General features: G+C 46.8%; 1 protein-coding gene across 2 annotated transcripts in view; it reads right to left on the reverse strand.

Annotated features, from left to right (window-relative positions):
- CLSTN2 (calsyntenin 2) overlaps positions 1–26986 on the reverse strand; it is a 398548-nt gene that overhangs the window by 25484 nt on the left and 346078 nt on the right. For both annotated transcript variants that reach the window (XM_042954752.1, XM_042954751.1), the window contains one exon: positions 16048–16210. In XM_042954752.1, the coding sequence (XP_042810686.1) occupies positions 16048–16210 (163 nt within the window). The remainder of the gene's footprint in view (positions 1–16047; positions 16211–26986) is intronic.

Raw genomic sequence — 26986 nt, forward strand, 5'->3', positions numbered from 1 at the left:
TCTCCACTGTTCTATCGGCTGGGCCAAGTCCTGAGGTCAGGCCTGCTCTTCAGCACGTGAGACTGTTTAATGCTGCTGGTCTCAAGTCCTCTCCTCTCATTTTCTCCAGGTCTCTAAAAGCTCCCCTGAGGTCTATTGGAATCCTCACCTCCTCCAGGAGGCCTCCCCCACAGCCCTCCTGGGGTACAGGCCTATTCCATCTCTGAGCAGCCCACACGGACAGCCCAGCCTTGATCTTGCTCTCCTGTTTGTTCAGCGGGGTGGCAGGATGTATAAGAAACGCGGATGTGGGTCGAAGTCCAGCCTTGCTAATTCCCGGGGAAGGTTTTGCAAATTCTCAGCCTCTGCTTGCTTATAGGGGACAATTCTTGGTTTTGCCTCCTGGCTCTCCCGCCGTCTCTCAGAAGTCTCCTGCAGTGTGTCCCCAGGGAAGTGTGCTCCAGTGAGACACCAGCACCGAGGGCGAATTTCTGACAAGTTCTACTAGACTAGAAAGCTACAGTGACTTCTCTGCCCTCAAGCTACTCTGAGCCAGCAGAGCCTGGACCTTAGCTGGAGAGTGGGGGGAGGGGCTCTCCCCTGGTCACCCCACCTCAGCCCTGGGGTAGTAGAGACTTCTAATACCTGCCTTCCTTTGTTCTTCAGAATTCTACTTCTCAGGGGCTAATCCTTCATTATTCCAATTCTCTGTTAGTTAATAATTCTTTATATTTACCTGTTGAAACTACGGTGTAGTTTTTCTCTCCCGATTGAGTCCACACTCAACACCCTCTACATTTGCACACATACTTTGCTCCTGCTTGTTCCTCTTCCCCCTAAGGCACCACCTCCAAACTGCTTACATTAGGCAAATCCCATCTCCTGTCCCCTGCTGCACACAAAACCTTTCATGAGCCACCCTGCCTACCACGCTCTGTGTCCTGAGCCCCCTGCTCACTGTGTCCTCTCCTTGCCCTGCGCCTTGGAGCGCTGACTTCATTTTCACATCCCCTCGCAACCCAGTGTTGCTAATGGTTTACACGTGTGCGTTTTATGTCCTCAATAGCCTATTACTGTGCTTCTCAACCTTGGCTGCGCATTTTAATCATCTGGGGATCTTTAAAAAGTCAACCTGATTCTGGTGCTGGGTCCTGCCCTGAGAGATTGTGACTTAATTGGCGTGGCGAGTTTCAGAAGGTCCTCAGGTGTGTTAAACGAGAAGTCAAGGTTAGGAATCACTGGCTAGAAGCTTCGTAGGTTGGGCCTCCTGCACGCCCCTGTGTGATCTCTCTCGTTTCTGCCACCCGCCGGCTTACCCTTGCAGCCCTTTGCACGATGCTAGAATGTGTTTGTTTAAGTCTCTCTCCTGGATGGCAGGGGGCACTCATGCATTATTCATTTTAATGAAGATGATACTGAGCAGGTATTAGGGGCCGAGGGCTGTACCAGGCACTTTGCATAAGTTGACTTATTTATTCCTCTCAACAACACAGGGCCTCTGTGTCATCCCAGCATCCTGCACCCTGCCTGGCACCCAGCAGACATTTCAAAACTGTTTCCTGAACTAAAAGAGACGGTGAGTTAATGCCAGCAGAGTACAGGGCATTGTGGTGTCTCTCCAACATCCATCTCACCTCTGCTTTCTTGTCACAGTGCCCAGAGGTTTGGCCGAGTGGACTTGAATTCCAGGGATGGATTCTATTTAGTCACGGCGAATCAGGTTTTCCTGTTTCCCTTGCTCTAGTGACTGACTCAGGTGTCGACTTGGGACCCAGTACCACGACGAAGCCAATCGGTGCCTGCGTCCACTAAATCACAGAGGCTGGCCCAGGAATAATCATGAGACCAAATTAGGCCAATGAGTTGAGAGGAGAAATTAACCAGCAGCCTTTGGGAAAAGAGCTTTCATTTTCTCTCCAGAAAGTTTCTTGAACCTACTCTTGCTCTCTTCCCTGGAGATGATTACGTGAGGATGGAAGGCTAAGAGCTGCTCCAGCCATCTTGTAGGACGACGAGGGATGACCAAGGTGACGCATGAAGGAGAGAAGGGCCAGGAGGATCCTAGCAGAGTGCTGAGTGGACCTCCTCACTGCTCTACCACAGGGCATCCTCAGCTGTGGGAGCCAATCATCCGTCTTTATGGCTTAAGCCCTTTGACTCACACTGTTGTTACCTGCCGCCAAAAGTGTCTTCACTTTGGAAATGAAACTAGAAGGTTCTATTGAAGTATTCAGTCCATGGGGAACTCCAAAGAGATTTGGCTTTGAGGAATGCCCTGACATGGCAATGACTTGGGAGTATGGGGGAACCCTCCTGAAGCCTTCTGATCTTAGTTACCAAAGCACCCATGGGTAGGGTCCTCCGTGCCATTAGTGTATTCCTATTCTAGCAAAATGGGCACTTCTGTGGACCTGCAGGAAGAAGGGTGTGTCTTGGGTACAAGTCGCAGAGTTGCCACTCTCCGGAGCATTCACATGGTCATCTCTTCCCCACTTTGTCCACCCCACTGTCCCCTTAGAGCAGCAGATACGGCAACTATCATTTACTGGATATGAACTATGTTTCCAACACTGTGTGAAGTCCTCCACATACATCATCTTACTGAATCTTCACTAAACACTTGGATACGAGGTACTTATTCTATCGTTACAGTGGAGCAAACTCAGATTGAGAGAGAAGTTAGTGGCCCGAGGCCACACCAGTAGTGAAGTATGTGCCCCTCCAGTGTGAGCACATTCACCCCTGCATGGGGCCAGCTGGGGCATCCTGTTGTACCAGTGGCCCCATCCAGAGTGAGGTTGAGAGAGAGCCCTCTGTCATTCAGTCCCCTGAAGTGCTCACTCTGCAGCTCCAAGTTTATTCATTTTTTTAAAAATTTTTTTTACATTTATTCATTTTTGAGAGACAGAGAAAGTCAGAGCACAAGCGGGGGGACGGGGAGGAGCAGAGAGAGAGGGAGACACAGAATGAGAAGCAGGCTTCAGGCTCTGAGCTGTCAGCACAGAACCCGACGCGGGGCTTGAACTCATGAGCTGTGAGATCATGATCTGAGCCGAAGTCGGACGCCTAACCGACTGAGCCACTCAGGCGCCCCTGCAGCTCCATGTTTAAAGACCAAACTTTGTGACTCTCTTGGATTCCTAGACATTTTCCAACGCACCATTTTCTCTCAGCAAAACATTCATATTCTGTATTTTTCACTCAAGAATCCCACATCTGTGGTGCACTGTATTTATTAGTGATGGAGCTCCAGGAAATCAATTCAATTAGCACTTTGCAATAGGAGGCCAGCATAAAATTTGAAATATATTTGCACTCAGGGGTGGTTGTGATTCAGGATTTAAAAAATAATAGATACATTGAAAATCTCTTTTTAATATCTGGGGTGTCTTCGTAAACCATGGCTCCTCTGTTAACATTTAGACACAAACATGCTCATGAATTATTTGAAGGAAAAAAAAACATAACCTGATTTCTTACGCAAAGAACTTTCTCTAAATGTTTGCGAATCTAGATCTGCACACATTTTTAAAGTGTTTGCTGAATGTCTAGCCCTCTGTTATATTCAGTTAATTATAAGATATAGACCATGCTCTCTAGGAACTTACATTAGTTGGGAGAATAAAGTGTAGACAATGGGAAGATAAAAATGTGAGAGTAAATTGCTAGAATAGATGTTCTAAGGCAGTGCATGATTAATTTCCAAACAAATGACAGAGATGATGTGTCCAACAGATCATAGGGGAAAGAATAATAGCCATTGTTTATTAGGCCCTTAAAATATGGCAAGTGCTTTCATGTTCTATTTTATTTAATACTTAAGTGGCAGGATAGTACGTTTGAGATCTTAATCTGTCTATTCTTTTGATTTTTTCCTGAGTATTTCTCCCACCTTACCCTCCATTTAGACACATATCTGGCTTCTGCTCATTGCCACAGGGAGGGTTGTGACAAGGAGAAGAGCAGATCGGGCTTAAAGCTGAACTTCTTCCTCGGTTTTGTTTCCAGCAGCCTAAGTCCTTAGGAGGATGGAGAAGATCTGGGTATGGATCAACATTTGGGGGAAAATAGAGGAAGAAAATCTGGCTTCCCCCAGAGGAGAAAATGTTGCCCTTGACTGGGGAGGGAGGCTGGCAGGGAGGCAGCAGAGGGGGATAAGGCACAGGGGTGCTGAGTGAGGCACCTAAAGCCCGCCACCTGGGCTGAGCTGGGGCTGGGGAGCATGACGCTGGAGGGAATGCCCGCCCGTCGCATCTGGACAGACAGGCAGATGGACCACAGATGGTCTTACAGAGAGAGCATGAGAAGCAGCGAAGATATTTTTGTGCCCTCAAGGAAGGCAAGGAAATGCTGAGAGAGCTGCCAGGCCAGAAGGCCCGTCAGTGACAGGACCAAAGAGGCGAGCACCATTTCAGCGGACACCTGCTTGGGGAGAGGGCTGGGGGCCCCCTCAATGCCCTAGCCCCACATCAGTACTCCCCAAGTCAATCAGCCCCAAGGAAGTGGAAACATTTCTAATTTGCCAAGGTTAAATCTCCCCCACTCAGATGGAATAGGGGTTTGAAATGAAACTAAGATGGATGTAGAAAAAATAATTTTTCTTTGTGAATTCTGATTCTTACCTGCTAAACATATAACTCTTTTTACAGATGATGTTGCACATTTAGATAACTTGCCCAAACCACACAGCCAGGAATTAGTGAAGCCTAGATTCAAACTCAGGTCTTGCTTGCTTATAAGGCTTTGACCTGCATGCCATACAATAGATGTGGCTGGGAGGGCTCAAAGAGGACTCCTTGGAGGATGTAGTAATTGGGCTGCTTCATAAAGATGGGGACAGGCTGGGACCGACACAATGCCGGGAGAGACTGTCCAAATAATTGGGTTCTGTGGACACTGGGTTCAGCAACAACTCCCAATGATTTGTGTCAGGTTTTCTGGGAAATGCAGTTGTCTTGAGAAATAGTAGTATTTGGCAAACGTGATTTAATGTAGCTTGTATTCTGAGCCAGAGTTTGCGTTGGGGATGAACTCCCCCTCAGCTTTCTTTCAACTGAGAGGTGGGACCTACCCACCTCAACAGCTTTTCAATCAGTAACATCCACTTCCTTCCAAGTAGAAGATCCGTGTTGTGTGAATGTGCTGTCTCCTCCCTTTGTGAGGTGTGTGCAGGATGCTGCTGGTGCTTCCTTTCCCGCCGTCATTCCCACAGCTGTTTAGTCTGAGAAACACACGGTGGAGTGGGTGCGACATTCCCTCTTGCTTGACTCGAATGCTGCTCTATGTGTGGCTTGTTGATGGGGACGCCCCTCAATGAACACAATTTCATGGATGGTTAGGTATCAATTTTGAGCTATGCAAATGGCGAGACCGTCTGAAATCTCGCTTTCCCTCATTTCCTCATGTCAGTGATGGAGACACCCATGGAACGCAAAGACTAAGTGAAGTGTGTAATAGACCCCCACAAGCTGTAGCTTCACAACTGTCCACACAACCCAGGGGCTGCAGGGGACTTGTGGAGATGGATGACCTGTGGTCGTGGCCGGCCACGGCCATTCTCAGCATGTTTCTCACCCTTTTTTGTTTCTATGTATCCCCCTCCAGCCGTCCCAGCAGACATTTAATATGTGGCATTTTCTAAGAGAGCAAAACATATGACTATAGATGAGCCCAAAGTCAGCTCTGTCGGGTTGGGGACCTGAATTCATGGAGTGGATTATTATTATCCTATATTATCCAGGATACCCCATTCCTTCTCCAGATGAAGAACTAAGGAATATAGAGGCAAGACACTTTTCCAAGACCCAGAGCAGCAGCGAGGGTCTGGAATTTTCTTCCTATGGCTCCAAACTCAACCCTCCCTACAGTGAACCACAATGCCTTGAGGGGCCTGTAGTTACTTTTAGGCCTCAGCTTGGACATTGTCCAATGTGTGGGGAAAATGCCCTGGGGGTTTGTACAAGTGATTTGACTCCAGGTTTCAGAATTGTCTGGTCTTCTGTACTTGGGTATGAAGCTCCATCTGGCTTTTTACATGTCCCTAGAAGCAGAGGTGGTGTAGCAGTGCAATTAAGGATAAGAGTTCTGGTGGCAGAGGCCCAGGTGCAAATCCAGGCTCTGTGTGACCCCTAGTGAGGTACTTCTGTCTGTTTCTTCATCTGCAAAATGGGGATCCCATTCTCACCCAGGCAATAGGGTTGCAAAAGGGGAAGACATGCATTTAGCTCGGCACAGGGTAGGTACTCAAAAATGGCAGCTAGTGGTAGAGGGACAGCATGAACCAAGGAACTCCAAGATCAGATTACATCATGTGAGTTTTCACTTTTTCTTCAGTGGCCTCTTTCCTTCCTTCTGGTGTATCTCTTAGAAAAACTAAAACAATACTGTTTTTGCTCCAAGCCCTTGTCAAATTTTATTTTTTTAAATTTTTTATTTTTTAAAATTTGCATCCAAATTAGTTAGCATATAGTGCAGCAATGACTTCAGGAGTAGATTCCTTAGTGTCCCTTACCCATTTAGCCCATCCCCCCTCCCACCACCCCTCTGGTAAACCTCAGTTTGTCCTCCATATTTATGAGTCTCTTCTGTTTTGTCCCCCTCCCTGTTTTTATATTATTTTTGTTTCCCTTCCCTTATGTTCATCTGTTTCGTCTTTTAAAGTCCTCACATGAGGGCGCCTGGGTGGCTCAGTCGGTTAAGCGGCCGACTTCGGCTCAGGTCATGATCTCGCGGTCCGTGAGTTCGAGCCCCGCGTCAGGCTCTGTGCTGACAGCTCAGAGCCTGGAGCCTGTTTCAGATTCTGTGTCTCCCTCTCTCTGACCCTCCCCCGTTCATGCTCTGTCTCTCTCTGTCTCAAAAATAAATAAATGTTAAAAAAAAAAATAAAGTCCTCACATGAGTGAAGTCATATGATTTTTGTCTTTCTCTGACTAATTTCACTTAGCATAATACCCTCCAGGTCCATCCACATAGTTGCAAATGGCAAGACTTCATTCTTTTTGATTGCCGAGTAACACTCCATTGTGTATATATACCACATTTTCTTAATCCATTCATCCATTGATGGACATTTGGGCTCTTTCCATACTTTGGCTATTGTTGATAGTGCTGCTATAAACATGGGGGTGCATGTGTCCTTTTGAAACAGCACATCTGTATCCTGTGGATAAATGCCTAGTAATGCAATTGCTGGGTCATAGGGTAGTTCTATTTTTAGTTTTTTGAGGAACCTCCATACTGTTTTCCAGAGTGGCTTCACCAGCTTGCATTCCCACCAACAATGCAAAAGAGATCCTCTTTCTCTGCATCCTCGTCAACATCTGTTGTTGCCTGACTTGTTAATGTTAGCCATTCTGACAGGTGTAAAGTGGTATCTCAGTATGGTTTTGATTTGTATTTCTCTGATGATGAGTGATGTTGAACATTTTTTCATGTGTTGGTTGGACATCTGGATGTCTTCCTTGCATAAGTGTCTATTCATGTCTTTTACCCATTTCTTCACTGGATTGTTTGTTTTTTGGGTGTAGAGTTTGATAAGTTCTTTATAGATTTTGGATACTAACCCTTTATCTGATATGTCATTTGCAAATATCTTCTCCCATTCTATTGGTTGCCTTTTAGTTTTGGTGATTGTTTCCTTTGCTGTGCAGAAGCTTTTTATTTTGATGAGGTCCCAGTAGTTCATTTTTGCTTTTGTTTCCCTTGCCTCCGGAGACGTGTTGAGTAAGAAATTGCTGCGGGCAAGATGAAAGAGGTTTTTGCCTGCTTTCTCCTGGAGGATTTTGATGGCTTCCTGTCTTACATTGAGGTCTTTCATCCACTTTGAGTTTATTTTTGTGTATGGTGTAAGAAAGTGGTCCAGGTTCATTCTTCTGCATGTCGCTGCCCGGTTTTCCCAGCACCACTTGCTGAAGAGACTGTCTTTATTCCATTGGATATTGTCTCCTGCTTTGTCAAAGATTAGTTGGCCATACGTTTGTGGGTCCATTTCTGGGTTCTCTATTCTGTTCCATTGATCTGAGTGTCTGTTCTTGTACCAGTACCATACTGTCTTGATGATTACAGCTTTGTAGTATAGCTTGAAGTCTGGGATTGTGATGCCTCCTGCTTTGGTTTTCTTTTTCAAGATTTCTTTGGCTATTCTGGGTCTTTTCTGGTTCCATACAAATTTTAGGATTATTTGTTCTAGCTCTATGAAGAATGCTGGTGTTACTTTGATAGGGATTGCATTGAATATGTAGATTGCTTGGGTAGTATCAACAGTTTAATGACATTTGTTCTTCCTATCCAGGAGCATGGAATCTTTTTCCATTTTTTTGTGTCTTCTTCAATTTCTTTCATAAGCTTTCTATAGTTTTCAGTGTATAGATTTTTCACCTTTTTGGTTAGATTTATTCCTAGGTATTTTATGGTTTTTTGTGCAACTGTAAATGGGATCAATTCTTTGATTTCTCTTTCCGTTGCTTCATTGTTGGTGTCTAGGAATGCAACTGATTTCTGTGTATTGATTTTATATCCCGCAACTTTGCTGAATTCATGAATCAATTCTAGCAGTTTTCTGCTATGGTGGAATCTTTTGGGTTTTCAAATTTTCTTATTAATATAATCTTTGGAAAGGGGAGCCTGGGTGGCTCAGTTGGTTAAATGTCTGACTTCAGCTTAGTCATAATCTCATGGTTCATGAATGTGAGCCCCAAATCGGGCCCTGGAGCCTGCTTCGGATTCTGTGTCTCCCTCTCTCTCTGCCTCTCCTCCACTTGGGCTCTGTCTCTCTGTCTCTCTGTCCCTCTCTCTGTCTCTGTCTCTCTCAAAAATAAACTTAAAAAATATAATCTTTGGAATAAGATACAAAGTTAGAATTACAACCCAGTTATACTGTGTTTCCAGACATGAATTTTAAAGCTGATTTCATCTATTAAACTAAGATGCCCTTGCATCAAATTAACTCCATTGCCTAGAACAATCTTCTTTTGATTTGTTGATACAGATAATACTAAGGAACACCTTGTTAGTCATCCCTGTGTGTCAGACCACAAACCACATAGCTTTGTCAAAACAGCTTCAAAACTGGGATGTGGGGTGCCTGGGTGACCCAGTTGGGTAAGCATCCGACTGTTGATTTCAGCTCAGGTCATGATCTCACAGCTCGTGAGTTCAAGCCCCATGTTGGGCTCTGTGCTGACAGTGCAGAGCCTGCTTAGGATTCTCTGTCTCTCCCTTTCTCTCTGCCCCTCTCCCACTCACTCTCTCTCTCTCTCTCTCTCTCTCAAAATAAATAAATAAACTTTAAAAGAACAAATGGGATGTAATTCAACAAACATTAGCTATTGACCTACTAGTGGAGGGGGAAAGGTGAGGAGAGGAGAATCTGTGAGAGCAGACAGTCCTTGCCTTCTGTAAACTCATGGCCTGGTAGGGATGGAGACCTGCATCTCCAATGAGATATTTCCCAAAGAGTGCTCCAAGAACGCTATTTCACAAAGAGTGAGTTCCATAGTGAAATGAGATTGAGAAACATGGGTTAAGTAATATCAAACAGAATGCTTCATTGGTGGGCTTTTGAGAGCTTTTAATATGCTAACAAGCATTGTGACTCTCCAACGTGGTCCTATGGGGATAATTTATGCAGTTTCCCAAACCTGACCATGGCCTCCTTGTGGAAGGGGCAGCCTATGGAACTGGAGCTTCATGAAGCCCTCCTTGGGAAATGCCCACCTGAATGTAAGGCAGACTATGTTAGCACGTGCCTCTTGCTTCCAGCAGCAGAGACCCTGGGGATGCGGAATAATTTCAACACAGACTTTATTAAGAGAATTTGTACTAAATTAGACCAATCTTATTAAGTGAAGGCATGTACTCCAAGTCCCTGCACTAATTTTAGTGTCTGGCGACAAGTTGACCCGGAAACGTGTACCAGATCTCAGGACCACATGTGGCCCCAACTCGCCTCTGAAGATCACATACTATTGATTATTGCCACTCTCAGAGTTATTTCTGCCTTTTTATCTCACTTTTGACCATTCCTGTTCTTTGCCTTGACTCCTCCCAAAAGCCACAATGGGAGTTCTGTATCTGTCCTTTAACAAGAGGTTCTAATTTTTAGCACCATCACTTTCTGTATCTCCTGTGGCTTTATTTGTTAAGTAGGGGGTAGGACTCAGCAAGAGCTCTCCTCATCTGAGACCAGGATAAAGTCACAGTCAGGGGCAGGCAAAGCTGAACACTCTAGGAAGGCCAAGATCCAGAGCACTGGAGGAGAGTCCCCAGCAGAGGTAGGGATGAGGTGGTTGCTGGGGACAAGCAACAAGTAGGCAAGTCTGTGATGAGATCCACCAAGAGTAGATGAGGACCAGTGAGGGAGCAGGTTGGTGGCTTCTTGAGGATGTGCCTAGAATTGTGCTTCTGAAACGTGGTTAGCTCCTTTGTTGAAAGAATCCTTGCCCAGATGCCTTAGAAAATAGGTGACACAGAGCTGCTTTGGTTGTAGTATTGGGGGAGGGGTGACCCGGACTTTCACCTGCTGAGGCATCTCCCTGAAACCCTGGGGGCTCCCTAAGACCCTGGACTGATGCAATCAGCAGCCTTCCTGACTCGCTCCCAGGGACAGCTGGGTTCCAGTCCCTGTGTGGGTGGCCCCAGTTTAGAGGTCCAGGGCCGAAGCAGGTGTGAGTATACAATTTTTATTATACACCAGTAGAACCGGAATTTTTGCTGTTAGAAATGGATGAGTAGGAAATCTAAGGAAGAGGGCAAATTAATTAGTCTTTTAAATGATCTTCTCCCAAGGTGTGACCCAGAGAGACACAAGGAACCTGGAATTTGCCTAAAGGCAGCAGTTTCTGAGTTGGCATAGACTGAAGTCAACCCCAGGAGGGTCTGATTGCATCCTGAGAACACTGTGACTCTTAGCACAGAGCTGAAGTCAAGGTGGTGTGCATCAGCCACACAGGGGAAGAGGATTCTTGTGATGCAAGGTCCGTCCTCACCGCAAAAGCTTTTCTCTACAATTAAGATATGCTTTGCGCTCGAGCCTGCACTGGCAATATTTCTTAAGTGTACATGAAGTCTCTCTCTTTTTTTTTTTTAATTACTGGAAAAAATACCAATGTAAATGAAGTTCCACTGATTACTTTGGCTTTCAAATTCACTAACAGGACACAGTAGGCTAATGGGGGCTGCCAAGCACTACCCAGCAACAGTGCTGGAGCCAGTTCCCGGGAGCATCCAACAAGCAGCTGCTATCAAATTATTTTCTATTCCCATTGTTAAACCCCAATTGGAAATTTCACAAATGGGAACTAGTTTCCTTGCCAACCTCAGAGGCACCTAAAAAGTCTCCCCACAATAGCAGGCCCAGAGGCAATTAGAGGCTCATCCAGCAGGCTTGTACTATGTATGTAAGTGGACTTCAGAAAGTATAGAAACATGTCAAAATAAGGGCTGCATCATAGGCTGTCAATTTCACAGCACCATGTCCTATTGAAAGGTCTTTTGACATGTTATTCTAAGACAAAGCATGGCTCCAAGGAGGATGTACGTATTCAGGAGAATCCAGCCTCCTTATCAAGGCAGTATGGCGTCTCAACTCCTCTTCCCAGCCTCTTCTGTACTCTTTCTGGTCCGTGTACCTTCCAGTGACAGGGCATCCTCAGCATGTCTACGTGAAGCTTCCCTGCTATGGCATATGCTTTTGCCTTCCCTGTCTTGCTAGTGAACTCTTACCGGTCCTATAAAGCCCAAGTTTAAAGACTTTTAAGGATTTTATCCTATGCTAAAAATTTACCAATGGGTTGTCTTTCCTCTCAGGGAAGATACCCAAATGTCCATGGCCCGAAAGACCACACGATCGGGTTCCTGCCTGTGCCACAAGGGCCATGTTCTAATACTTGTCTTCTGACTGGCTAGTGTCCAGCCTCATTGACCCTTCTGACCTATAGATGGACCTGGGGGAGCAGGGTCTGTGTGTGAGGGTTCATCCTGGGGGAGGGGAATAGAATCGGTGCATGCAAGGAGTCATGGGGAGGCTGGAATCACAGAAGCCAGAGCATACCAAAAGGTATTGTAGACCGTCTGCCATATTGGGCTTAGGTGCAAGGAGCAAGAAGGGATGGAGGAGGAGACCAGATGTTTTCAAATGTATACATTTATTCAACTGAAACATGCCAAGCACGCTCCATGTTCCTATCATCTAACCCTTAGAATGACAAGGGAGGCGTTAGCCTAGTTTTATAGAATAGAGAAGAGTTGCTCAGGGAAGTCGAAGTTTCTGCTGGGTCCGCACAGCTAGTAAGTGGCAGGGTTGGGATCTGACTCACACTCAAACTTTTCTGACTCCCAAGGCTAAACCCTTTCCCCTTGTTCTGTGCAGGGTCACTTAAGGGAGTATACAGCAAGGGATTAGCAATTGCAAAGCAGGGTTGCTGTGGCTTTTTGATTGCAGAGTTGTCAGATGTGTCTGAAGGTAAAAGGTTGACAGAGTTTGTATCAATACACATCGGCTCCCGCATTTTCCCAGATACATAACCACATCAACAAAAGGATCAACTAGCAATGGGGGAGCAAGCCACAGTAAGAAGAAACCAGGCTTTGAAGACCTGGGGTCAGGCAGGTTTGGCTGGGTAACCTAGAGTCAGCTACTTCACCTCTCAGAGCCTCAGTTTCTTTATCTATAAGTTGCTTTATCTAATAGCGCTTTTATCACGGGACTGTAAACACCAGGTTTGTGAAGGACCTCCTTGCAATACTGGCTCTTAAAGTTTCATCCAGGAAATGACATCAGGCACTTCCACTCACATTTAATTGGCCAAGGCAAGTCACATGACCACACCTTATTCCAACAAAGATAGTCCTAGCATCCCTGTCTGGGAAGAGGGCAGAAATACTCAGTGGTGAACACCCTAGTTGGCACTTTGTCCCACTTCCTTTAAAATAAACATATACTTTGGTTTAATGTTTGAAAAGCATTTTTGAGAAATAGTTTTTAAATCAGCTGAAATCAGGTAAAGTATTAGTGCTGTTACTTATACAATGACAATGCTGTCTTTGGACGTGGCCTAGGTGGATACTGAGAAGGAAACATCTCCCAGAAAGTGGAGTCAGGGACCACAAAGAGCACTCTCCATCCTAGGGTAGGGCCCTTAAAGCATCTGCCCAGAGGGATTTCAGAATTGCTACCAACCAGACTGCTGTGTTTCTCTAATTCTTCCTCTTATTTAGTGGAAATGTTTTTTTTTTTTGGTTATTCTGACTGATTCCACTGTTGCATTGTGTGTGTGTGTGTGTGTGTGTGTGTGTGTGTGTGTGAGTGTGAGTGTGTGTAGGGGTGATGGTTGTGGTGGCAGCACATACTTCTCCCTATTAGTGTAGAAGCCTCCAGATCAAGCAGAGCTATATCTGGTCCTGAGATAGAGCCTCCTATGCAACTCAGCCTGATGAAGGGACAGATCACCAGGAATCACTCAGAGAATCTGGATGTTGAGCTTGGAGCCAGTAACAGGTCAAACTTTTGGGTTGCCTCATTAGGGAAGGGTAGTTCTATGTTTTATGTGGGAAGGACAGTCAAATAGCTGTAGAGTAGTAAGTGGACAGACCATGGTGTTCATCAGTGTTGTTCATAAAATATTTTCAGTTTTTCTTCCAGACACATTATAGATTTTACTTTCCTGCCTTGTTGGGGTTAGGTGTGGACATAGGAATTGCTTTGGCCAATAAAATGTGATTAGAAATGATTGGTGTCACTCATAGGTGAAAGCTGTAAGGGCTCATGCACCATTCGTCATGGTTTCTTTTTCCTGTTTCTCAGTACGAAGCAATGCACCTGCTCTCTCTGCTTGGGTCTCAGACTGAGGAGAAATCAGAGAAAAGCCCCCCACTGATCTGAAGCAAGCACTGATCTGAAATAAGTGAGAATTATTTCAAGCACCTGAGAATTGGGACTTGATTGTCACTGCAGCACAACTTAGCCTATTGTAACTGATTCAAAGAGGTCATCCTAGTTCTTTATAAAATCGCATTTTATTTTGGTGGGACTATTTCCCCACCCAATGGGCATGCAGCTGGGCAGCAGTGGTTACAATTGCCCTTCAGAGGTGGGGGCAGGTTTCCCTTGCAGGCTGGTGTGATAGGGAGCCCGATGTGTTCTCTGAAGTCCTCTAGAGGAAGAGTCATGGTGAGGTTCATAGTGAGGACATTACTGGGGCCCCCTTAACTTGTGGGTAGCATCCAGGCTATGTCCCAAAATATTCACAGGCTGGCTGTGGTGTCCAACTGGGACACTGAACCATATGAGAGCCATCACTTGGGCATAGCTGTGTTCAGTGACTAGTCATTCCTGTGTAATCTCTGAATCAGGGGCTTGTTGTACTCATTAGTTTCATGGACTCTTGCCAGTTGACCCAGTTTCCCTTTTCTGAATTCCTGGGAAATTCTGCAACAATGATGAAGCTCTTACCAAGTTCTATTGAAATGTTCAGTGAACTTTTTAGTATCATATGACATATATCAGATGTTAAATTGGTGACCTCAACTTAAAAATATATTCTCGGGGCTCCTGGGTGGCTCAGTTGGTTAAGTGTCTGACTTCAGCTCAGGTCATGATCTCCCAGTCTGTGGGTTCGAGCCCCATATCAGGCTCTGTGCTGCACCTTGGAGGAGCCTGGAGCCTGCTGCAGATTCTGTGTCTCCCTCCCTCTCTTCCCTTCCCCCACTCATGCTCTGTCTCTCAAAAATGAATAAATGTTTAAAAAATATATATGTATATGTGTGTGTGTGTGTGTGTGTGTGTGTGTGTGTGTGTGTGTGTGTATTTATTTATTTATTTATGTATTTATTTATTTATTTATTTATATTCTCTTCCCAGGGTGCCTAGATGGCTCAGTTGGTTGAGCATCTGATTTTGGCTCATGTCATAATTATCTATCTATCTATCTATCTATCTATCTATCTATTCATCCATCCATCTTCTCTTCCCTTGCCTCATTGGTGCTTTATTTCCTTACTAGGTTGTGTATCCCTAGTGTTCCCAGGCTGAGCTATGTGTGCATCTTTCTGTCTTATCTCTTATGGTGTGGCCTAGAACTCTGTCTCAACCCAAAGGGGCCTATATCTCCCCTAGATCGCTCCTTGGTTAACTGGTTCTCTGAAGACATATTCTTCTACCACAGCCCATCTCTATCTACCCTGAGCCCCCCTTGGCGAATGGTCAAAGTCACAAATCTTAGATTTGAGGAATCCATCAACCTGAGGTTGGGTCATCTCAAAGTATTAATCTGCTTATTTGGGGAATGTTTTTCTTCCCCTCTGTTCTTTCATTGGTACTTTATAGCACCCTAGCTTTTAAGGGAGCAAAAACAAAGATTCAAACAGATCTGAGTGAAGGACAGAGGGTTAAATGTATGCTCAAACAGCAGGTTTTCCTGCTTCCAAAGAGGAGATTAGTCTTCCAATTTGGGGAATGCAGGAGAGGCAGCAGCAGCACTGAGGGGGCAGCAGAGACCTTTGAGTGGGAAGGCAATAAGGAACCTCTGTCCTTAATGAGCAGGGCAGGGGCTAGGCAATGAGCTGAACTTGAGAGTGGCTGTCCATTGTCTCACGCCTATAGACAATCCACCCATCATAGCCCTACATATGTGTGAGCTCCCAGAGCAGAGGGTTGGAGGCTTGGACAACTTGTGTGGGGATAAAAGGAGATCCTTGGTTCCTGATTAGCACTCAACAGACCCAAAAGGCGATTTTGATATGGGATTCTACATTCAGCCTTTTCTCTATACAGTCCCAATTTGAAACTATGTAAGGTTCCAGAACAATAAAAGGCATTAGCCTATTCAGAGGCAACCATGAAACTGCTCGTGTTAACCTAAAATCAGAATCTGGTCTCCAGCCAAGTGCTTTATTATGACACAAGTTTAGTGTCTGGATTAATCCTTATTTTTATAAGTCCTGTCATATTAGTAAGGGGTAGTAAATTTTCGAAGCTAATTCTCACATCACTTGTTTTCCCCTTTTTTCTATCAGTACCTTTCATGGACTGTATACAGATGGGCCAGGGAGAAGGGCTTGACGTAGAGTTACCTTGCCAACAAGCGCCGACCGTAAGTTGCATTGCTATGTGAGATGGATGAATGGGCCAGTCGTTGGTCACCAGATAGGGTTCGTACGTTGCTCCGTCCATGTACAAAGTAACCACAGGAAACTCCACGTTGATGACATAGTAATGCCATTCTTTGTCACATATCTAATGAAAGGAAAGAAAAGCAACACTTAAAATTGAATATGCAATGAATCATCAAACAGGCCTTTATTTTAAGTATTAAAGGAGGAGAAGACATTTTGCGTGAACAATTTTTATTGCAAAGAACCACATGAATATAATGGTTGCTATAACTGAGGTTAGAGAGGCTCATGTCCAACACCATGGGGCAAACCATGGAGTAGAGGAACACCAGAGATTCCAATCATCAGGCAAGTATTTGAGCATGGGCAGAGCATCTTGGTCACATAATTAACAGTTGTCAAGGCTGGCAAATTCTTGGGGGACAGGTGGGGCTGACAGCTTAAATTTGCTTTGTATAAAATTTTTCTTAGTTCTTTAATAGAGAAAAAAGTTAAATTGAAATTATTTTCCTAAGCTTGGGGATAGATGAAGCTCTAAAAAGAAAGATACTAAGATTGAAAGTAGAAGTGAAGGTGGAGATAGAGAAGGGGAGGAAGAAGGGAAAGAAAAAGAAGAAAATGGCAGAGAATTAGGGGCTCAAAAGGAGCAAGAGAGGAGGTGAAGAACATCGGGTGAGGAAGAAGGTTGGAATGCAGAAGAGTAGAAACGCCCAATTCTTTTGTCTCTACTTTAAGCCTTGCCCAAGGAGCTCTTCTTGTAACAGGGCCTTTCAAATCGAGCAAAATACATTCTGAGAAACATAGTCTTTCCAAGGGGACTCACCTGAATCCTACCTTGGAGTGTTCCTGGGGAGGCACAGAAGGGCCACAGATGGTCCTCCTGGCCTGGATAAGTGCAGGGCACTCTAACACTTAACACCTCTCCCAACTTTTGTGCCTGAGATTTCTGATCTTATGGTGGTAACCAAAACTTTAATGGACGGGTAGAGACGCTGAGGGCTAGATGGAGCCATAATTCCTGACCTTAAGATGCTGAACTCTCACAGCATGATCCAAAATAGAAACCAAGACTGGTGGGCCTTGGGAAGGGAGGTAAGATGGCCAGGCTGGAGAATGGTGCCCCTTCTCTCTGATCCCCTAAGCCAGTGTCTTGGGGTCACATTCAAACCTCTCCTCCACACCTCTTCTCCCTCAAATCACTCTGCACCCTGTGGAGTCTACCTCTGAAATGCCTCTCATCTATATCTTCTTGTCTCCATTGCCCCTGCCATCTGTGGCAGCGGAGACAGATGAGTTCTGCATGAAGGTGACCTCAAGGTGAGGGCATCAAAGCCCTCCCTACAGCCCATTCTGGATTAAATGTGCTGTTTCTCATGAATAGATAACACCAACAGGGATGCTAAATGATCTTTTCCCTTTCATTTTGGAATAGGAATTTTTTCCTTAATGTTCTTTTTATATTGTCCTGTCTCATGTCTCAGAAAATTGCTCCTTTTGAAGCCCATTAGCCTGATAAAGGCTGATGAATATTTTAGGGGCCCTTGGAAAGTAATCAGGAGGTGTCCGAGCAAGTATTTCCAAAATCCTATTACACCCTACTGCAAGTACAGCTCAGTACCTACTAATGAGGTTCTAACCAAGTTTACGTCCGTCCTGCTCCACGTCTGAGGCCACATCTTGGGTTGGGGCAGACTCTTAGGCAGGGCCTGTGACTGGTGTAGGCCTGACCCAGTGGTGTGGGAGTGGCACAAAGGAAGACCTGGAAACAGAGCCTAGGGGTCGTGGAAGAGTGGGGAGCTAAGGAGAAGGCATCTAATCCAAGCAGGCTCATCCTGTGCACCTTGGACTTGAAGTCTGCAATCAAGAGTAGGCAGGTGGCATATTTCAGAGCCTCATGTTCTCTGAGGCATGGAGAAATCTCTAGCCAGTCCCAGGGTGGGGTTGGAAGAAGGTGGCAGTGCTGTGACCCTGACCGTATCCCGTGCTCTTTGAAATGTGGGCAGAGCATGAGAGTCAACCAGGCAGCCCTGGGGGGCCCCCCTGTCCTGGCCGCCATACCACCCTCTTGGCAGCCATCCTCTCAGGCATGACTGCTGTGTAGGACCCATGTGCTGACTGACTCTACATCACTTCACACTGCTGACGCTGGGAGGAGAAGGATCCTCTGGCTCGCGTCCTTTCACGATACTTACAGCATTTTTGTAGGACAAAAAAAAAAAATTCCAAGGAAGAAACAAAATAATTCCATAACTAACAGTAGCGGTGACCCCTTTCAACATAGGAATCTTTTCCTAGGTATTACCCCCCCAAGTTTTCCGAAGCATGATTCATGAACAGCAGCCCCATGATGCCCTGAAGAAAAACAGCGACCATGTATACTGGGTCTTGTTTTTTTTTTTTTTTTTTTTTTTTGGATTTCCCATTTCATTTGCATATCCAAGGCTCCCAGCAGCCTCAAAGTATGAAGTATATGCCTATAATAACTTTCCAACCTTGTTGGAAAATGAATTTTTCTATTTATAGCATTCCTGTAAGCGTCCTGTGAAACAACAGTGGGAGAAGGTCAATTTGGATCATACTGTGTATATGATTTGAGTTTGCTGGCTTCACTTAATGTCAGCATTAAAATGCCTTTACCAACTTCAGTTTAGATGGCTGTATAGTATGCATATACTAAACCATATTTAAATATGTCCTTAGAATCACGTATTAATTATGTACCAGCAATTATAAAACATGCTGTAACCTAATACTATATTTATTTATGAATAATTATTTGCCTGCATTTCTGATTATATCCTTGGGAAAGATTCATGGAAGTGCAATTACTGAGTCAAAGGTTGGAGGTATTTTGAAGGCTCATGACACACGCTGTCATTTTTTTTTCCGGCAGAAGTTTGTGCCTTTTTGTTCTCCTGCCCACAGACTCTAAGAGCATTCGTGCATTGTACCCTTACCACATTGAGTGTTAATAAAATATACAATCCTGGCAATTTGAAAGGGGATACATTTTATCTCATTTTAAGATGGTTCACAAAAGATGGCAAGATTTATATTCTCCAAGGTCAAAAGGGAGGGCCTTCTGGGAGTGGGGAGCTCCCTGAGCTAAGACTCGAAGACAGGAATGCTGGGGAGCTTCCTACTTAGCTCCTGATTGGGCATCTTTGAACTCAGACTAGGTGAATGCTTGCAGACTTCTGGCACCAAGTAATCTACGAAGGCTGCCCAAGGAGATGCCTAGTTAGGGTTTCACTAACGTGGATCTGTGATTAGGAGGAGACCTGCATTAGCCCTCTGTTAGAGTTGGAGGGACAAACTGTAATAAAAAAATGATCAAGCCAGGAGGCAGCAAAAATAAATGTGTCAGTGCAATGGCTCAACCGTGAGAGAAGGAGATTAGGCAAAGTGACCTTTCCTGGGGGGAGAGAAGAACTTTAATTCCTGACTGTTCATGAATCACTGGTGAATGCAGTTGGCACCAAGCATGTCCCGTGTCATCCCCTGAGGCGGTGCCCAGGACCTTGGTGGGGCCAGAGACCCTTTCTCTGTGAAAACTTGCAGGTATGTTCTCAGGATGGGCGGCTGGGATGCTGTTTAGCTGGCAAGTGAAGCAGAGACCAGAGACCAGAGACCCGGGGACACGTGTTGAGGAACGGTAGGTAGCAAAGACGATGCCAAAGGAGGTTGTGTTGGGAGTAGGAGGGTACTCCAGGGTGAGTCGGGCCATGGAAGCCTCCCACTAGAGAGGAGGAGAAAATCAGGCTGCTGACTGGTCGGTCCAAATATCCTCTAAAGCGTGCAGCCCCTGGCACATAATAGGTGGGAGGCAAAAGTATCTCACGTTGAATTGCTGCACTCAAACATTCCTGATTTCCTGGAAAAACCAATCCGGAGCTGGCACTGTGGCCCTTTAAACGATATCTGCACTGGGAGGCGGATGGCAGGGGAAGAAACACAGGCACCCAGTATGGAGGGGTCAGGCTGGTCTGGGAAGGGCCAGGGTGGGAGAGGAGGCCACAGGGATAGATTGGGAAGTGAGACCCAAGGATCTGAGGTGCTTTTATTCTTCAGGCAGCAGGAGGTGTGGGGGGGTTGGGGCAGGGGGGAGGAGGATGGTAGTCATAACAACAATCAATCCTGGAACATGCTTTTCCCTTTTAAAGAAGCTTTTCATACTCCTTACGCTAGTGAATCCTCGCTGCAACCCGATACAGGAGGAGTGCCAGTTTGACACAGGCACCTTTACAACATAAAGGGAGAGAAAGGATATGGTTTCTGATGTCGAGGAGCGGATGTCGGGAGTTAGGTGTAACAGGCACCCCACTCGGGCTTCCACACTCAGCCTCTCGTGTCTCTATTTCACACACAACCAGTGGCTCAGCTTCGCATACTCACCGCCGAATCAGGGTCTGGTGCAGACACTTACCTCCTGAGTGATGGGCTTGCGTGTCAGATTGTCCCCGAGTGGCCCACCTGACGTGCTACAGGCACTTCGGACGCACGGGGTGTCCAAAATTGAGCCCAACACCCCCCATGCTCCAGTCCCCCCTTCGCCCCCTCCTGTGTCCCTGCCTCAGCAAGTGCTCCTCATCCTATGTATCGTCCAGCCAGAACCCTGGGCATTGCTTTAGACTGCCTCACTCTTTCCCTCCCTCCTGCCCGCGTACTGCCAAGTTCTGATGATGCCCCTCTCATCCACTCTCCTCTGTCTACCTTCACTCCCGCTCAGAATTTACAACATGCACTGGATGGGGGGAGGTTGAGGGAGTGCGTCTCTGACAGGCTACTGCAAGAGGGAAAGCACCTGGGCCAGGGGAGAGGCCCATCTGCAGCAGGGGGATGGCCGGAAAGGTCTGGTGTGAGTGTGGGTGGGCAGAGCCTGCAGACTGCTGGTGGCCAGCAGGCGGCGCTGCGCTGGGGGAGCCAGAGAGAGACAGCCAAGAGGACGCGGGAGGGAGTCATGCAGGCCAAGCCTGGGGAGAATGGGCCAGGGCTCACACCCGTTTTAACAACTTCTGGGGAAGCATGTTGTGGGCTTTGGGAAAATAATTGAAAAATTTAAATCCTGACTCCTTCACCTGTAAAGTGAGGATAATAAAGAGTACCCAATCAGAGGGTTATTGTGTGACGGGAGCTAAAATAAAGCATATACAATGCCGAGCACGTGTTTGCAGCCTGAGCAGATATGCAGACCCCTTTCCTTTTCCAAATACATTGAGATGCTGCATAAAACAGAACAGCGATAATGACAAAACAGAACAAATAAGAGAGTTAGAAGTCCTTAGGTATAAAAAGCAAACAAAACCCCCAAAGCTGCACCTGACTGTTGTTGGAAGCAAATGACTGCTGAGGGGCTATGGCCCACCCTTTCTTCTTTTTTTTCTTTTATTTTTTTTAATGTTTATTTATTTTTGAGAGAGAGAGTGAGACAGAGCGTGAACAGGGGAGGGCCAGAGAGAGGGAGACATAGAATCGGAAGCAGGCTCCAGGCTCGGAGCTGTCAGCACAGAGCCCAACGCGGGGCTTGAACCATGAACCCTGAGATAATGACCTGAGCCAAAGTCGGGCGCTCAACTGACTGAGACACCCAGGTGCCCCATGCAGCCCACCCTTTCAGCCGTGGTTTCAAAGCCAGTGGGAGAGAGGAATGTAGACTCAGGTCCTTCACCTGGGAAAACTCGACCTGACACGTCTGCATAAAGCCTGCAGCTGCAGAGGGGCCATATGAAGCCTGTGTCCTGGGACAATGGCAGCCATGGATGGACGGAGGGAGGCAGGGAGGAAGTTGGACAATGGCTCTGGAACAGGTCACCTCTGCGACGTTAGACCTGCAAGCCTGCTCTGTGCGTGTGCATCGGCTCCAAATGTACACAGCCTGCCTGATGCAGAAACCTGGAACTCAGACACAAACTTAACAACGCATCCACAAAGTCTCTAGGCCCTCCACAAAGACATAGTCGGAATCTATTCTACATATGCTCACCACCCAGGGCTTAGGCAGGACAATTCCTGCTGGCCTTGAGCTCAGGGTTAAAATTTACAAAACAAAGAGGAGGCAATCCTTTGTGTGTGAGAGAAAAGGCAGACAAAACAAATGATCAAACCCACATTCAGAGAACCACAGAAAATGGAGCAATTAGAAAGGAAATAGAGGAAAACAGGTCTGAAAAAGAATCAAAGAAAAATTCCAGAAACAAAAGACATAGTTATTGAAATAAAAATAAATCAAGAAAACTGACAATGGCATTAGAGAACTGGCTGATAAATGAGATTAGAGAACAGCGAGAATTTGATAAAGCAACAAAGAGGTGTATGGTTTCTATGGCTGATCAAAGGACATATTCCAACAAACAGCCTGACAGATGTGTGTGGGGAGGGCCCCCCCCCAGGTGACCGCAGGGGGGCTGGGCTCCTGAGGACCTCTTGCATCCTGCCGATGCATGTACTACTCTATTGTAGCGCCTCGCATTCTAGAAAGCCATTCTTTACTTCCACAGCCCCCTCCTGTGACAAATTAGAGGACAGTGGACACACAGAGCCCCCTAGCCCCCGCCCCACAGGACATGTTTGAAGGGCAAGTCAAAACCAAACTTCCCTTCCTGAAACGGAGAGCGATTGAACCAGGAGTGTTGAAACCATGCAAATCGAGTTCTCACTGTGGACTTGCAAGGCCCTTTGGCCTCAGGCCGCTGTTTGGGAACATTTAGAAAGATGAGGTTTTGGTCACTGCCAAGACCAACCTCATGCCAAAGCAAAGATGCCACTCTTATTTGCAAATCTCTTTAAGATCTTCCCAGGAGGTCGCCTGCACCTCCAGACTGGCAGGGAGAAGTACAGTGTGTTTTCGGGAAGGTGATTATGACAGCTCAGAAAGCACCCGCTGGGCCTTCTGTCAAAAAGCAATTGCTGACTCAGGGCGGTGGAGCCCAGGGGACCGCGAAACATGAAAGGTAGCTTGTGTCAAAGAGACCACCTCCATTTGCAATTTGGTTGAGCAACATTTGGGCCAATCCCCAAAACAATCCTGAAAATCTGTCCTTGCAGTTTGTGCCTGGAGCACGTAAATCAAGACTTGCTCGCACCCACGCACCCATGATTTAAACTCGTCCAGGGGGAGAGAAAATACACCTTTATTATGCACTGATGATATGCCTGGCACCATGCTATGGTTTTTGCGTATGTAATTACGATAGGAAAAGATAGGAGAAAATAGGCAGAGAGGGTTAGGACCTGAGGTCCCTGGGTGCGGAAAAACACATAGTTTGGAACAATGCTGGGCGTCTCTGACCACAGCCACCCCGCTGGGGTGTAAGGTTCCTCCTAAGAATGTATCAGACACCATCTACCCCCCTGAGGTTCCCCTCAGGAATTTGACAAAAGACCTAACTAAAAATAAGTAGTAGACCACAAAGCGTATGACCCACAAGGAATGATGTGGCTACAGACCACCGCTCATGCAATGGAATCGAGCCGATCAGGAAGGGACAGCCCTGCACCTAGAGCCATCCAGCCAGTAAGGGTGGAACCTGAGAAGGAATGACGGGGAAGGGAAGGGAGAGACGACCAGAACCTTATAAAACAAGGACCCTTGCCTATAGTCACGGGCATTCCCTTTCGAATGCCCCCTCTGTAGACAGCTTTCACACCATTCTTCCTTTCTGATCTTATACTCTAATAAGCTTTCACCTGCTGCTCATTTTGCGTCCACCTCTTCATCCTTCGAAGCGGCGAAACAATGAACCCCCCATATTGAGGTAGAGAATTCCGCAACATAATCAGCTTCTTGGATCAGCGGTTCATTCTTCCCCACCACAGCCTTTCAGCAATGCCAGTCAGATCTCCCTTCCCCACCTCTGGAGGACAACTCTGGGAAGATCCCTTAACTTCCAGATCTTACTGATGGATGGCCTCATTTTTACGTGTTAAAATGGTACTTCAGTTAGTCTCTCGTCCAAACCAAAGCTTCTCTCCCCAGCCTGGGTCTGATCTGTGAACTCTACAAAGGCCCATGGAGGTAGGGTTGGCAGCTTCATGGGGGAGCCAGATGTGTGGGGGCAGCAAACCTGCACATGAAGTGGGCATTGTACATTCTGGGTGCTGGGTCTCCCATACGAGTAAGCAAGAAGAATGGGGCCAACCAGCAGAGATGAGGCCCCTCTTTGGCCATCACTCAGGAAAGTGTGACCCTTTCAGGCTTCTTTCCCAAGTGGGTATTTTGTAAAACACGGTCCTGCAAGATATATCATGAACAATGGGGTCAGGGTCAAAATTAGAAAAGCTTCATGTTACACAGTTAATCAGGTTTCTTCTAGCAAGACTCCACGGACCAGTGGTTCTCAAAGTGTGGTCCCTGGACCAGCAGCATCGGCACCAGCTAGTGTTATGGACTGGATGTTTGTATCCTCTCCAAATTCATATGGTGAAGCCCTAATGCCCAGTGTGATGCTATCTGGAGGCGAGGTCTTTGTGAAGTAATTAGGTTTAGGTGACATCATAAAGGTGGGGCTCCCCTGGTGGTGCTTTTGTCCTTATAAGAAGAGGAAGACCGGAGCCCCTCTTTTTCTCTGCTTGTGAGGACACAGGAAGAAGGTGACCTTCTGCAAGCCATGAAGTGGGTTTCCACCAAGAACTGAATCTGCTGGCACCTTGAACTTGGACTTCCCAGCCTCCAGAACTGTGAGGAATACATGTCTATTGTTAAAACCACCCAATCTGTGGTATTTTGTTCTGGCAGCCTGAGCTAAGTCATCAAGGAACTTGTTAGAAATGCAGATTCTCCGGCTCTACCCCGGATCCAATGAACAGAAACCCTGCAGGTGGGGCCCAGCAGTCTGTGTAACAGGCTCTCCGGATGTTCAGACAAGTCAAGTTTGAGACCCTTTGCCTCAGAGAATTTAATACGCTAATGTGGTCGATAGACTAGTCAGTTTAGCAAATTTGTTCACCGCGTTTATCCTGTTTGCCTGTTAGGCACCTATGAATATCACCTGAAACAAACAAAAAAATCTCAGAAGACGCATGCTGTGAAATTCATTAAGTTCGCCGAACACATATTAACAGAGTACCCACTGTGTCCCAGGCAACTTCCGGGCACTGGGGATGTGACAGTGAACAAAACAGGGAGATTTCTACCAGTCCCTTCCCACTTTCCAGCGTTTGCCCTAGTCTCTCCCCTCCCCCACCGTCCTGCCCCTCCGGTCCCCGACTGACTTCCCTGCCTCTGCTCACACACGTTGGCTGTAGCTCTTCCTTTTGAGCAGTAGGATTCCCTTGCCCCCAAAGCAAAAGGCCTCTCTTAAGCTTGCCAAGCTTTCTCCCGCCTCAGTTGTTGCTTCCAGGATGTGCCATCGAATTCCTCGGGGGATATTTTCCTCATGAATTTGCTGAACAGCTGACACCTGTCAGGGCCCTGGGGCGCGCACTGGAGCTGCGGAGGCAGGCCAGGAAGCACATGTCTTAAATTTGACAATTAGGAAAGGGACGATTTCTCCCCAGGTGTGCTTTCCCTGATCACAGTCAGCTGCACAAAGACCAAGCCGATCGCTCGCCCTGACACAGGAAAGGTGTGGAAAGCGAGATGCTTTGGCTTGGGGCTGAGGTGGGTGCTGCTCCCAGACTGTGAGCCTGTCGCGGTCGGTACAGCCTAAGAGGCGTGATGGCCACTTAACAGTGAGCGCTTGTAGACGGACCGACTAACTGAACGAATGAATGATTACAGTAAAACCAGCCAAAGCCAGCGACACTGGAAATGGATCCTTTAGAAAAGGGGGACGTGGGGGCCATCTCAGAGAGCTGGAGCACGGTTCTGGGGGTAAAGCTGTGTCTGTGTCAAATACTTAGAATTCTGACAAGCTCACCAGGATGGCAGTCCAAGAGACAGGGTTGAGAAGGTCCAGCAAACATGGAAAGTTCTGGATAGAAAACGAGGCAAAGGAAGGAGGGTGAAGGTCATCAGATACAGGGGAGTCCGGAGAAGACCCTGACGAAGGAAGGTCCCAGGCATGTCGCGAAGGCCTCCTCACGGCCTCTGGCTTCAAGGCCCATCCTGGGGGTACCTGCATCTCTGTGCGTTCCCACCAAGAGGCAGTGGCTTTGAAGAGTCAGGTCAGAGGAAATTTCAGCTGCACCCTCTTACCTGGGCTGGGACCTGGGGCAATTTTCTCAAACTTTCTTAAACTTGGTGGTCAGTTTCTTCATCTGTAAAATGGGTAGAACACCTGTGTTGCAGGAAGGTTTGTTTATTCCGTGGATATTTATTGGTAGCAACTATATAGATCAGGAATTGTTCTAGGTGTTGAGTGTATAAAGTGAGCAAAAACAGACGCAGTTCCTTCCCTAAGGGTGTAGACAGAAAATACTCGCATAAATAAATGTAATGTTCTAACTGAAAGAAATACTATGCAGGGGCGGTACAAGGTGCCATATGAGCTCAAAGTTGGGAGATCGGAGCTAGTTGTGGCAGTGAAGAAGTCAGGGTGAAGGAAAAGGAGGCAGGTGAATGGGCTGGTGGGGGTAAGAAGGTTCCAGGAGGAGGGAAGGGCAGGGACAATGGCCCTGTGGTAGGAGCACCGAGGGGACGGGAGAGCTTGTGACGTGGTGCTGAGGACTTGGCAGGGCTGGTGTCATGGGCGCGTCAGTCTCTGCCCTTCCTTCAGCCCCGCTGCCGCCAGCACCCCTTTGGGTCTATCCCAAACTCCCTGCCCCCAGATTACTCTTCCTGTGTCTGCAGACTGGTCTCCGCATGGCTCCAGACCCGCGGGGTGCCCACCTTCCACAGACTCAGCTTCACCGCTCAGCCTGAGCCTGGAGAGGGACCTAGGACAGATCAACGCTGGGGCTCTGGAGCCAGGCCTCCAGGGTTCACGCTCTAATTTGACCCCTTCCTGGCTGTGTGATC

The sequence above is a fragment of the Panthera leo genome, chromosome C2, assembly GCF_018350215.1.
Source record: "Panthera leo isolate Ple1 chromosome C2, P.leo_Ple1_pat1.1, whole genome shotgun sequence".
Taxonomy (NCBI): domain Eukaryota; kingdom Metazoa; phylum Chordata; class Mammalia; order Carnivora; family Felidae; genus Panthera; species Panthera leo.